Source organism: Hermetia illucens, chromosome 5, assembly GCF_905115235.1.
Source record: "Hermetia illucens chromosome 5, iHerIll2.2.curated.20191125, whole genome shotgun sequence".
In the NCBI taxonomy this organism is placed as follows: Eukaryota; Metazoa; Arthropoda; class Insecta; order Diptera; family Stratiomyidae; genus Hermetia; species Hermetia illucens.
The window spans coordinates 80251342-80265989 of NC_051853.1; the positions used below are offsets into that span (position 1 = coordinate 80251342).

The window sequence follows — 14648 nt, forward strand, 5'->3', positions numbered from 1 at the left end:
CCTCTCTGGAGCAAGGTAGGGAAAATGCCATCTACTCTGCATGATTTCAGTGATCTAAAGGCTCCCACTGCCCGTCTTACTCTAACTTCCGAGTAAACCTCTTTCGATAATTTCCAATTCACCCTTCTGTATGTTCTTAAGGTGTCAGGGATCCCGGTGTCAGGATCCCGGGAAATAAGTTCTTAAAATCAGATGTACCCTGTCCTCCTCCTTCTCAGTAAGTGTTCTATCTTCCTTCTTTAGACAGACTGAAGATATTGCCCTGTTTTTTTGAATAGCTCTGCATAGCCTTCATACTTCTGTTGTTTGTTCTATACTTTCACAGAATTCTCTGGAACTGTGTCATTTTGAATCCCTGAATGCGTTGAAATATGTCGTCAGTGTTCTATAGTTCCCTGGTTTGTTTCCACCGGTTGAAAAGCTTTCACAGCTCCTTTCTCATTCTTGCTAGGTTTCTGTTCCACTAAGATGTGTTTTTTTATGACTTGACTGTCTCAGTCAGACAGGTGATCTCATATACATCATTGGCGACTCTGATGAGGTCTTGCACTACTGTTTCCAACTCTGTTTCGCTCCTAATATGTTGTTATTCGGGTGTCTTTCATAAGAGGCTCAGGCTGTTTTCCTGGGATACCGTATTATTCTATCTACTTCATAGTTACTCTCAATGGCGAACCCAATTATTCTGTGATTCGAAATAGAGGGCGCATCTGAAACACTCCAATTCTTGACCAGTCCGTTCATGAAAGTGTTCCTTAGAGCTACGTCTAGTACCTCTTGCTTGGTGCTGGACAGGAATGTTGGCATGTTCGCTACATTATATATTTCTAACTTATTACTAGGGATGAATTCCAGAAGGTACTTACCTCTTCAATTGAAAGAAAGGTACTTACCTCTTCCTAATGCTACGCGAGTTCTTTCCCTGATTTCCAGTGGGACTTGGACAGCTACAGGGTCTTCAGCTAGAAAATTTGAAAGGCATATATATATACATCATTCTTCGTTTGGGAATGATGCAAGCTCTTGGGTTTTCACTGCAAACTTCCTCTGTATAGACCGCGAATATGACCCCGGTATGCCCAGGGTGCTTGAGATGCAGCTTTCATATGGTAGAGGTTTACCTGAGCTATTTCAATGTTGCCCATCGGCTCCGTTAGTACATTCAGCTCTTCTCCAATGTTGGAGTATTGTTGCATCTAAAAACTCTTCATAACCGTGTGTGGAGATACATGTTTTGAGTGATGAGGAGGTGTAGCAGCTTCACCGTCTCAATCGCTGCGGCTTTGGGAGAGTAGACTATCACCATGTGTACTCCTGATATACCAATCCCAGCACATGGCGACAGTTGCGTTCCCTTCAACCCTGACCGTTTAGGTGGTAAGCCAGTCCGCCATGTCCTCCGTAGCGCAATCTATCACTATCGGTGAACACAAGCTCTTTATTCCACTTCATAACGAAGTGGTCCTTCACTATTCCCTTCTCCTCCCGAGTAAATATTCGCTCCGGATATACTTTCGGCAGCACGGTCAGTTGAATGTTCTTTATCACATTAGCATAGCTAAGGGCGGATCTGCTGATATTGTTTTAGAACGAATCAATAAACACTTTCCACATTTTGAGTAATTTTAATTATGACCAGGAGGTTTGTTGCGTCCTGGTTGTCGCTAATTACAACCAAAATATAGGTCACACTACTAATGTTCACATTACTTGTAATATTCACTTAAATATAGTTTAAGCCATTTCTGTTTGGTGACTGTTTTCTCACTGATTTGTTTTTCTTTTCAGGGTCTGATTGCCGATCACCTGAGCCTCCAATAAAGTGCTTTATCTGCTTTAAAATTGAACCGGTCAAAAACGACTTTTGCCAGCGTCGCATGTAATGGAAGTTGTTTTTCATTGATATGTGCATATGTCTACATTCCAAAGTCCCCTTAAATGTGTAAATAATATAAATTCGAGATATGCTTAACGAGTGTCCTCACCTTTCGCCTCAAGTGGAAGTGCTCCAAAATAATAAAATAATAATAAAAAGGCTTGCGGGGCTGTGCGTTTCATGCCAAGGGCGTGAAAGCATTCGACAATATTTTTCCTAAAGGACGACAAGAAAAAAAATGACATCGAGTTCAGGAGCACATTCGTGCTGTTGTCATCGCAAGGACTCGAATAAATACGTTTACCAACCGTCGTTATTGGTGTCGTCGTTATTTCACTTATAAAATACTAAAAACAAATGCCCGAAAAATTGGTGTTTGCCTTTCGTAGTTGACGCCACAGTTCGCCGCTCCGTTACTATTGGATTTTACCGCGTAAAGACACTCGCCATCTGTTGTGAGGATACGTGCAGTCAGGTGATATCGCGGGAAAATATCTTACGAAAAATCCTCTCCACTTTGTCAGCACTTGAATACTTGAATATTTCATCGTTTTCGGTAAAAGGACTCTAGCACGTCGATTTCCGAGAAGACCGAAAAGAGAAACGTGGAAACGTGCATCATTTTGCGATACCTAATTGAAAGGTCCTTTTTACTCAGCGTGTTCGCCATTGAAAGTGAAAACAGTTCTACAAACGAAACAGATATTAAGCACAATGGTACAGCGGCACGAAATGGTAATTAGTGTCTTTGTGGAGAGTACTTCTTGGTAGGCATTTGATGAGGGTTGGACCGTCAAACGTAGAATGACTGCCTTTCGTCAGGCCTGTTCTATTATAATTGGTGGAAGCCAGCATTATAAGTCGCTTCGCTTCAGCTAAACAGAATTACCGACCCTTAGCGGGCGGAAAACGTGAAAAATTGTAAAGTGAATTTGTTGCACGATTTCGTCCTTTTCAGCATCATAAACCGACCGTGAAAATGCCTGCGAAATCAATGAATAATGGTTACATCAAGGCTGCTCATGCAGGCGAAACGCGAAATGTCCTTGACGATAGTACGAACATTGCTCCGCTATTGGCTGGAGATTTGCAGTCTACCCCGACACGTGGAAGGGTGAACAGTGCTGCGTCAATTGGTGTGAATAATAAGTCCGCGACCATTGTCCACTTTAATCCTAGTTCGGCGGTCACTAGGACATCAATACAGCGCGGATTTGCCGCGGATTGCTTCTTCCGTGAACCACGACAACGTCGCCGTCTTTTCGTTTTAGCCGTTGCACTTGTAGTGTTTGGCGCTGCAGTTGGTGCGTTAGCTATTTATTTTGCCGGAAGTTATCGGTGCATTTCAACGGAGATCCCGAGCGGTAAGTTGTCTTGAATTTGATGTTATATTCTTGTGTATTACTAAACAATGACAAAAGACAGGAATTCCTATGAATTAACATTCTTGCGCCCAACGTGGGCTCCACCTAAAGTAACTCGAAATTGGTTCACTTTTTCTATTATTGTCATTCAGCCCTATATATTGAGTTCTATATACGTTCATGCTATTCAATTCAATCTAGTAATATAATAATCGTTGGCGCAACAATTTACATTGGATCAGGGCCTTGAAGTGTTCATTTAAGACCGTAACAATACACTACAGTACACTGTAGGAGGTAATGTGGAAAGCATTGCGTTCGCCTGAGATTATTACCCTGATTTGACTCAGGTACTCATTCAGAGCTGAGCCGACTGGTATCTGACGACAAATCACAATATAAATTCTACTGTCATCAATGAGATTTGAACCGCGACCTTCCGTACGACAGCCTTGCGCTCTAACCACTCAGCTATCCGGACACAATCTAGTAATTTGCTTGTCATATATCCCGAAATGGGTCACAGTACTTCAACCGTGTCCTCGAGTCACTGCTCACGGTTTGCTGGAAATTTCAACACCTTTCTCAGGGCTTCCCGGGAAACTTGCAATCCCCCTACGCGCCTTGGGTTCCTGGGACAACCCATGCGCCGGTTGTCCTAAGATTTTATTGCATGGCATAGCCAACAATGGAGTTGCCACCCTTTCTTAATGTGGGACCTTTCCACTGCAACTTTCGCCGTTTGAGAACACGTCCAATAGAACCTAGCCCGTATGCAAACGAAGCTCTTCACTTGAAATTTTCCCAGGTCAAAATACCCCGATGACACGCCACACGCTTCCATGTGCTGCTTCGGAAATATTAGCTAACAAAGAACGTTAGCGCGAAGCAGCCTAAACTGCACTTCTTCATAACTGTAGCACTAAAGGAAAGAACAAGTGGTTTCCGAAATATCCGTATATGTTTATTAAAAAAAGACCGTTCAGTCATTTCCATTAAAGCAGTGATGTCAAGTTAAGTAATATTAATTCCTCGAACCACATTAGGTTAAGTGCCGCCGGTGGCAAAAACGACATTTCCTAGATAAACGAATTTATTAACGCTTTATATACTCTGCCTGTTAATCCAAATGGGAAGAGTGCTTTGGCCAGTCAAAGTGTGAACCTTGGTTTTTTATGTTTATCTCCAGTCCGACTCTGTTTGCCTCCTTATCCAAATCCAGAACCATTTGCCCAAGGTCTTTATTTTTTTGTTTGTATTGACCCGGTAGTATGCCAGTATTACACCTCTCAATGACTAGACCGCTGACGAAATGGCAGACAATATACAAAGATCAGAAATTACGTGCCTACCCGAGTGGCAGCCATTATAGATTTCGGCCCAAGCTTAGCTTACTTTGCACAGGTGCTGTCTCCTCAGGGACATCTCCTTGATGAGGTTTAAACAATCCTACGAGCGCTTGGTTTCGTGATCTTACACTCAAGCCAGTCTTTGAAGTTTGTGCCCAAATCACCACCCTATTGGTGGTCATTAATCTTACTAGTTCTTGTCTCGTTATCCCCCTAGAGATTAATAAGATGTCATCATCGCAACCCCGTGTATTTCAGTATTTGTTAGCTCCCTTAAGAGTTCATCAACTACTAGACTCCACAATAGTAGTGATAGTAATCATCCCATACCCCTCCCTCCCCACTTTCAAATGGACGATATAACAGATAACTTGTTGGAATGTAAGTTCCAGGAGCACAAGGCCTTCTCCACAATTTTCAGTACAAACGATGTTGTGCAAAACGGTTTGAAAAATGTGAGGTGAAAATGATCCCTTTTACCCGCTTTCGCAATAAGGACCACTTTTACCCGCCGCCATATTGTTTGTATATATCCTTGGCTATACTCTTCCTTACCAGTCTAACATTATACTAAAATTGTTTTTGCTCCGAATTCTGAAGAAGTGGTCAGAAAATGCCAGCCACCCTGTGTGATTTCAGTACTTTAAAAGGATCCGCTGCCCCGCTTAGTTTTCCAATTTTCCTTCTTCCTTTTTCTGTCTGTTATTGAGGTGTCAACCAGAAGTTATTGTCTACCTCCGTAAGAGAGGAGCTTTGAGAAGCCGATGTATTCTGCTCTTCTCATTCTCGGTAAACAGCTTCCTTTTTCACCGACTATTCCCGGTGGGATCCAGATGTCGTCTCCTGAGAAGTAACCCGATACTACGACAGGCTTCCAATCAAATTCGGAACGCCACGAGATCTCTAGTCAAGAACTCTTTAAGAATTGCATACTTACCATTCTTCCTTCTACTTTGTAAAGAGAAAGATCTTGAATGATGTTAGGTCCTGATTTGTAACCAGATAAAACTCCAACGGCTCTAGCGATAAAATTTGTTTTCAAGATGGCTGGATTCATGTTATTTTTCATTCTTAGATTTGCAGTGATGGGCCTACCATGGAAAGTAATTCCAGGCTTCTCAGTCAAGGGCTGATTGTTAGTTATTAATCGTATGTGGTCTGTGGTTTTACTTAATGTCGAAAAGGTGGTTGATAGGTGATAATAGGCATTAATAGTTTTAGTTGGCCATGCCCTTCAGGTCTTTGTTGAGTTTTGGTATCAGCAGTATCTTGATGGCAGATCACTCACAGTCTTCGGAAAGTGGAGGTTAAGACAACAGCACTTGAGAGTTTAAAGCATAGTTGATTTCGCTCAAGAGTTCAGCCAGTTAAAATGTTGTTAGAAGAAATAGTTCGTGCCAAGACCTGACTGAGTTTTATGTGTGAACAATAATTGGCTAAACTTTCCCATAGGCTTGTGATGATAAGAACGCTGACTTGTTCTTGCTTTGAATTCTAGTGCTGTTGTAGATCTTCTTGGAGCTGGTGTATATGAAAGCAGCTTTTGAAGTTGCTCATGATGATCATTGCCTTCGACGAAATGCTGTGGACTTGCTTCAATACTTTCTGTATATGGTGGGTAGTGGGCGTAGTCGAGATATTTGTGAAAAAATTACACCGTCGATTGAAGCCACCTCCTCTGGGCAAGGAGGTGAAGATCTAACCTCCGCGTACTGTCTTAAAATGATCCGTTGGGACCAGTCGACGCAGAAGAATCCTGAGCGGAAAGTAGGGTGCTCTCAGTCGATCAAGGTTTGGAGCTGTTTCTTAATGCGTTCCAGAATTATTTTAGCTATTTTCTTGGAACACACTATGTTGTACTTCCCGGAATTTATAACAGTGTTGGATCTGGAACGCGTCACGCTCACCCTCACCCGGAACAGTTAATGAGCCTTGAACCCATCCGCTCATCGAAATGGTTCATGATTACCCAGTCAGCCAGATCTTGTGACGCTCCATCGGGACGTGGTCAACGACCTGCGTAGCACAAAAGAAAAAAACATTTTTGATGGCACTCCAATGCTTACCAATATTATTGGGGTCTCTGAGGGTGTGCCGTTCGATCATCAAGATAACTCTCCCACTGTCGAATGACAGGTGGGTCATATACGCGGTCGAATGGAACTTGGGAGTCTCGGCTCTCGAACCCTACGAGAAGCACCGGTCATAACATACAAGCGACCATTAGATGGTGATCCCTTTCGAGGCCGATGTCAACGCCGCGCTTGTGATGCACACCCAGAAGACAACCCGTAAATTCACTGTTGATCCCAATCAATCTGGTTGCTCATACGATGTCGGTCATTTGACACCCAATTACTCTTATGGTAAACTTAGTGCTCGATCAAAATGTCATGTACCAATAAGGAGGAAATCCGCAAACTTCCCATAATTTTCGATACGGTCACCAAGATCATTCTCCATTATATATATGAGCAGGGTTTGGTATTCAAATGACTCAAGACAATCACAACATTACCTTTAGGACTTTGTAGAGTCGCACCATCTTACTTTGCTTAGCCCCAGAATGACTAGATGGTTGCGCTAAGTATGCAATTTAAGCTTAATATTGAAAAGACAATCGTGAAAGTTTTGCACGTATACAGCCAGAATTACTTGTCAACTAAAGTTATCTAGACTGTTGATTTCCCCTTTCAAAGTGGCACCCTTCCTTTTCATGGCCTGAGTATGCCAATGCCTTCTAAAATTATGAGGCATGATAGACAGAGAAGTTCAACAGTTTTTTTGTTTTTTAATTGTAAGCTTCGCGTTTTATATTCCAGATACCAGGTACCAGACATTGTATTCAAAGGCATGTGAAATCTTTGCTAATGACGGGTTGAAATGTTCAAAAGGTCAGTCCGCCCTCATTGTCGAGCCTCTAGTATAGAGGCGCGCAAGCAGGTAACAACGGGACACTTCAGTAAAACCACATTATTTCTAAGCAAGCTTCCGCGGTCAAAATTGCCCTTTCCTAAGCTTTTCGGGATAGTTCTTTGCTTTTAATTCACTTTGGCCAACCCGAATGGTCTTGTGACCATGTCGCAATTTAAGTCATCTCAGTTGTTACTGAAAACAAGCACTTTCTTACTTTAAATTTTGCAAACCCTTACTCCCTGTGAAAACTAAGGCTTGCTTGTGAAAGTACTAATGGAGGCCTTTCATTTCATACATAAACAGATACCTTTAAGAAAAACATCTCACCCCTCCCACCAGCGGGTATTGGGAGTCCTCCTTCTAAAATTCACACAGGTACAAGCCACTTCCTATATGGGTTGGATCTCATTAGTATTGCAGACTGACAAGGCACAGTAAGTTAATCGTAATAAGTTTTTCTTCTATTTAAATCTTTAAAAATAAACCGATGACTAAATTACTATTTGATGTCGTTTTAAAATCGATTCCCTGTTTCCTCTTTTTTCGCCCTAACATGTAGGTATCCAATTATATATAAATTTTTAGGACCATTTCCGTGTATTTAGCCTTCGAAGTGCCAGAGGAAGGAGGGCAGGCAGTCTATTACCCAAGGTTAATTGGCCAATGCCATTGATTCGTCAATTTCCGAGAGCTCTACGAAGGAGGGAGTCTCCGAAGCCTGGGAAAATCAATTCAATCTTGTCGGTGCTCTAGATGTCGTGGCTTCGACCTGTTGAGCTGACCCGAATTGTCCACTGTGCAAAGGGAGGGAGGGCATGGGCCTATAGGGTGGAAAACGCCGCAGGTGACCTGCCCACACCTCCTGAAAGATATTGTTACCACTCAGCGGAAGCCAACTAGTTGTCCAGATCAACGCGAGCATAATAGCTCCAGTAACTGTGGAAAAAGTGCGAGGAACATGCGGAAGAAGGAATATTCTCTGCTTAGTGGAAAAGCAAATTTGGTATTAATTCTCAAACACAATAAGCCACCTGGAGACCCAGCATCGCATCGCCCGACCTGTCTATTGGATACAATGGGAAGATGATGGAAAAAATCATGTACGACAGACTGCTACCCATTTTCGAAAGCAGCAATGGCTTGTTAAAATCATGTACGACAGACTGCTACCCATTTTCGAAAGCAGCAATGGCTTGTTAAAAAGCCGGCCTGGTTTTCGGTGTGCCGCATGCTATAGATATGGTCTTGAATCTGGCAAAAAACCCTGTGATTTCTGGCGGCTGGTGTGACATGTTGACATTGGATGCCAAAAACGCATTCAACTCCTCCTCTAAATAAAAGACCGTCAACGAGTCTGCCGGAAAAAAAAATATCTTCCAGAGAGGACTACTTTTCTCTTCCGAGAGGGGACTAGGATTCCCATTTTCTTGGGAGCGGTGAAGTCCTGGCTAGAAAGAAAAGAAAGAAAATGGAAGCGGTCTTAATAACAAACTGTAGAAAGAACACTGTAAAAGTGGAAGTCGGTGGATATAAGGTATCAAAGCCGGGTATCAAATACCTGCGTCTGGTAGCTAACGTCAAACTGAGCTCTAAGAAGCATTTAGAGTATTTATGCCAAAAGACAATCAGTGCCACCGCGCCACATACCAAAAAGTTGCCGAATATTTGCGGGTCGGAACACTGTCGTTGGTTGCATCTAGCCTTTCCACTTTGCTCTACTTGTTACCAACTGTGTGAGGAGCTGCACACTCTCAGAGACGGGGGTAGGTGAATTAGGTTTACCGATTAATGGTTTAAGGATCTGCAGTGCTTTTACAAACGCATCAGATGGGACCATATTGGTGATTGTGAGCATGATCCCTGGCGAAATTCCGGCAAAAAAATGAATCTGCTGTACCCTGCAAGACGTATGGAGGAGTACACAAAACACACCAATGCGACAACACCAGAGTCTAGTGATCTATGGCAACGCAGACGGGACAATTCTACGAAAGTTCGCTGGACGCCTAGTCTCATTCCCACCATTAGGGTGTGGCTTAAGGGGAAACATGGGAAGACCAACTACCACATTACCCAATTCCTCACGGACACCATGGTTGCTACAGGCAATAATTGCACTGCTTTGGATTGGATGATTTACCGAATTGTCCTAGATGGAATCGCATTTCGGAGAATGCGAGCATGGCATGTTCTACTACCCAAGGTTCACAATGGGGAGGAGGCATCAAGCTTTGAGCAAGAGCGTGAGCCCCAAGAAAATAGTCATGGAAATGCTGAGGTCGAAGGAGAGCGGAAAGAGGGAAGAAGAAGGATAGCAGAAAGGAGAAGAACGACGAGCGGGTAAAGGCAAACCCACCCAAATAGTGGTCCGGCTTTTCGAGTACAAATAGATTTAACTTCAAAACTGCAAGCATTGAACTCACTACAGCTTACACATGACTTTTTAGTGCAAATTGCAGGATTTACGAGTACTTAATTCTTCTGCTTATCCATGTTTTATTTGAATTACTCGTGTTCGCTTTTTTGCGGAGTGTAGGGCATCTACACAGTCTCAACTTTCAGTGAGACAGTTTCATTTACATCTCACTTACTTAATGATCTGCAGGTGATAAGCCTATAGCAGCGAATTATTAATAATTATTTATTCGTTAGCCTGCAAGTGAACACTGTGGCTCCCAGGAAAGCGCAAATATCACAATATGAATTCCTGAAAGTTTATAATATTTCGATGGATAGAAGAACGTTTAGAACCTTAAACTACATTTCATACAAAGCGTCTAATCTGAAAGAGCCTTGATCAATCGACTCAAAAAACAACAGTCACCAGTAAACGAAATTAAAAAAAAAAACCTTGAGTCTACTACGTAATTAAAATCACAATCCCCTTTAAAAACATCGCATGCTATCTACGCTTGATAAAATGGGTCTCCCCATTTAGTTAGGACTCAATCATAGCAAACTCGCACAGGAAATGAAAAACTAACGAATACCACCGTCATTCTGAAAGGGAAGCCCAAATTTCCCGAACAATGTCACTAATTCATTTCGTCGAGGAAATTTGAGGTGGTTTTCCGACCCTCGACCGGAATCCTGAACATTCGCTAGAACCCTTCAAATCTCAGCGTTCAAATACTTGGGTTTTAATAATCCATTAAGCGATAAAACGCGTCCAAGTCCTACTCCGCACCGCCCCCAAGCCTGCCATTTATGTACAACTTGTTCACATAAACCACTCCAGACGAATAGTAATTACCATATAACCTACTCTATTAAATCATTTCATTCGGCCTAACGCATTCAATTGTGTATTCGTAAAACTCAGTTAATAAGCCGCACGTGAAAATAACGTGTGCTACATTAGGCCCTATACTGGGGATTGTACGCTGGAATATGATAGCGAGCGAGCATGTCAATGTCCCTGTATATCCTGAGCAGCGTATCAAAGACGGAGGAAAAACCTTCGAAAGGTTTGAATAAATAATAAAATATCAGGCAAACACAACATCCTCGTCCTCTTTACGTATTCAATGGTTGTACGGAATGGTGCTTACGGCTGGTATGTCTGTGATATAAATTATGTTGCCAAACGCTCAAGCCAGAGTTTGAGTCCTCGACTGTTGGTGGTACCACTTTGTTGCTATATAATAAACAATGGCTTACGTGCTTCAAACTTATAGCTCTTTGCCCACCCAACACGCCCGCAAGGGGAACGGAGGACATGGCATTTTCTCGGGTCATCTTTAAGAATGTGCTTATATTCTTATGTTGTATCCTTTGAGACTTGTTCAACAGGTACGTGCTTCTCATTGTGTGCTTCCTCTCTGCTCCACTTAAAATGAAGTGAGCATCAAAACAGACTGGTCGAAGATCCTTTTCCTCCTATATAATTATAGATTAGTCAAAAATATGCTTAACTTATGTGGATATATATGACTATAGACACTGTTCCTGGTGCGCGCTCCATTGGATATTAGTACCGAAAGTACTAACAATGTAAATATATAAGTAAAATTATTTTTTGAGGAAAACAACACACATCCATAGTGGGACTAAGTGGATTTTCCCTCCAACCACCCATTCTTTTAACTACAACATGATTTGTTTTTGAAGAATTTGGAAATGGGGGGCTTTAAGTGCAGCTCGGGATACTGAGCTACCCTGCCTATAATGAAGGACATGGAAGTTCTAACACCGCTGCCGCTTCTTAAGTGTATGCTCCCCACCTATTGAGCCCACAACGTCATAAGCACTTCCTGCAAGAATTCTCCCGGAGCAGATGTTCTCAGAAGACCATCACGGTTTCTATGAGCGAGAACCAACTGAATTCCTTACAAAGGCAGGTATTATCGTCCTTCTCAGGTACGTGGGGATGGCACTCCACGAAGACTCAACTGAAACCAACACAATACAGAGAATCGCGACTATGAGAAGAATAAAGAAGATTCAGGCGGAACCTTTCATAATGACGCACCTTTCCTACCCGGGTCGTCCAAATACTAGAAACTGGGTGCTTCGGGTATAAAGGTTTTGTGTTCATCTTGTTTGAGAAATTTCCTTTGCACGTTTTTCCATCCGTACACAGCTAAAAATTCAAAATATTCCTTGATATATCCAACTCCACCGTTCATATGAGTTTACTTTATATGGTGATGACGTACACGTCTTAGATTGAGATAAATTCACATACAATACAAAATTTTGGCTTCTATAACTCTGTTAATAATAGTTGGATTTTCTTCAAACTTTCCACAATTGTGTATTATATTATTACTTACCACACCATAATATAATGTCGGGTAAATTTCTTCGAAAATGAACGATCAGAACTTGGTTGGATCCTTAGGGGGATGAGGTGAGCCAATTAAACTACGAGATAACTGTGGAGTGCGTGGACCTTGACGACATCACCACCAAGCCTGAAATATGGAGAGAACTGGTGCGGTAATTTCAAATTTCAGACGGTAATGTTGACGCAATAAAGAACTTGCAGAAGGCATACGGTGGCACACAAACGGCAACTTTCCAGCTCTTTGTTTGCTGGGATATTTAAGGATAGTTCCACACCAATAGGTACAGCGAGAGAAAAACCTGAGCAAATTGTCATAAACATGGTCGCAGCCTGTAATGCCTCTATGCCAAGGCGCAGAGACAACGCTTACAGATTACCGAAAGCGTGGTGGAATGACAAAATCAGACGACTGTGTGTCGTATGCCTGCAAGAAAGAAGAAATTCCCAATGTCCGATTGATGGCAATTAAGGTACAAAACTAGTCGAAGAGAGCTGTGGAAGGCGGTCCGCGAAAATAAATGGAGTTTCTTTAAAGAATTCTACAAAGAGGCCGACATCAGCCCGTGGGGAGGAGCCTCCAGCTCGATAATGACTAAGTTGAAAGGAACTAGGGCCCTGTAGCTCAAGTCCGCAGTTTTATTGCAAAAAATAGTGACCACTCTATTTCAACAGTATAACAACAGCTTACTATTGCCTGCGAAAAGGTAGGGGATAAAAAAGGACCCGGGCCGGATAGAATACCGAACGTCGCTTTGAAGCTGACGATAAAAGCAAGAGCGGAGTGGTTCATTTCCACTTTGAATACCTGATTGGAAGTGACCAGCTGCTGCTGCTACCAGAGAATGGTAAACCACCTGTTGAGTCATCGTCGTATCATCCCATTTGTTTGATGAACAGTATGGGCAAGTTGCTGGGGCCCATTTTAAGCAAAAGATTGCTCCCAACTATAGAGGAAGCAGGAGGCATGTCCACACAACAATTTGATTTTCGCGCTGGCCGATCAACGGTGGATGCTATCAACGCAGTGATCAATCTGACAGAGGAAGCAATTGCAAGTATGAGGTGGCAGGACGGTGCCAAAAATACTGTGCCATCATCACCCTCGACGTGAGATATGCTTTCAATTCTGTACAATGGCAGCATATAATAAGATCTTTAAGCTAGTTGAATGCGCCCACGTATATTCAGCTACTTATCTGGAAGCAATTTCAATGAAGAACTGCTTCACGCATCAGTGCAACCTGGATGAAGTGGCGTTCCACAACTGGTGTTCTTTTGAAATTTACAGCAGTGTCGTCCGTCTTGTCGCCCTCTATGATTCTAAGTATTAATAATAATAGTCGTTGGCGCAACAATTCAATTGGATCCTCGAAGTGTGTTAGAGCACTTCATTTAAGACCATAACGGTACACTATAGGACTATAGTACCCTAGAAGCAATGTGGTCAGAATTGCGCTCGCCCGAGATTATTACCCTCTATTTGACTCAGGTATTCATTCACAGCTGAGTCGACTGATACAAATCCCACTGCCACCAGTGATATTTGGACCGTGATCTTCCGTACGATAGCCCTGTGCCACTTAGCTAACCGGTCACACCTGGCAGCTACGACAGCCTTGTGCTCTAACCACTCAGCTATCCGGATACTCAAGTGTTTGCCGACTATAAAAGACAATGAACGGCGTCTTGCGGTGATGGAGACGAAAATATTGCGTTGGACTAGTGGCATAACACGCTTTGATCACATCCGAAATGAGGATATTCGCGATCGTTGTGAGGTTAAACCGATCGTATGGCCACGTAATTCGCGCTAACGAGAATTCACTTGCCAAGATTGGTGTGCATATCGAAGTAGATGAAGTGATTGCATCCAGATGTGGCTTTTAATAAAACAAAATGGCGAAACTGATCACGACGAGCTGACCCCGCTTGTGAACGGGGCAGACGGTGAAGAAAAGAAGATGAGGAATTATTTCATGGATAGAAAGCTCTCTATCACACCGACTTAGACTCGACTGAGTATTTTGTAACCGGCGGAGTGCCTCAAGGATCGGTACTGGGCCCACTGCTCTGAAACGTTATGTATGACTATGTGCTGCGCATTATACTTCCGCAGCAAGCTATCCTACAGAAGACATCGCAGTTGTTCTAGTAGACAAACACCTGGAGGATGTTGTCTGGACATGTGAGGCATCGGTTAGGCTGATCAACGATTGATTGGTATCACACAGATTAGAGTCGACGAGACACAAAACTGAGGCGAAAGTTGTAACTGCGTTAACTGGCATAATGTCCGATATCGAAGGGCCTAAACCACCGAGGACGCTGTTGCTTGCCAGAGTGTGTTCATCCAT

General features: G+C 42.8%; 1 protein-coding gene across 2 annotated transcripts in view; it reads left to right on the top strand.

The window, feature by feature from the left end:
- Window positions 1–14648, top strand: part of LOC119657377 (neprilysin-1) — a 153939-nt gene that overhangs the window by 44030 nt on the left and 95261 nt on the right. For both annotated transcript variants that reach the window (XM_038064261.1, XM_038064262.1), the window contains exon 2: window positions 1789–3240. In XM_038064261.1, coding sequence (XP_037920189.1) covers window positions 2856–3240 — 385 coding nt within the window. In that variant the 5' untranslated portion in view covers window positions 1789–2855. The remainder of the gene's footprint in view (window positions 1–1788; window positions 3241–14648) is intronic.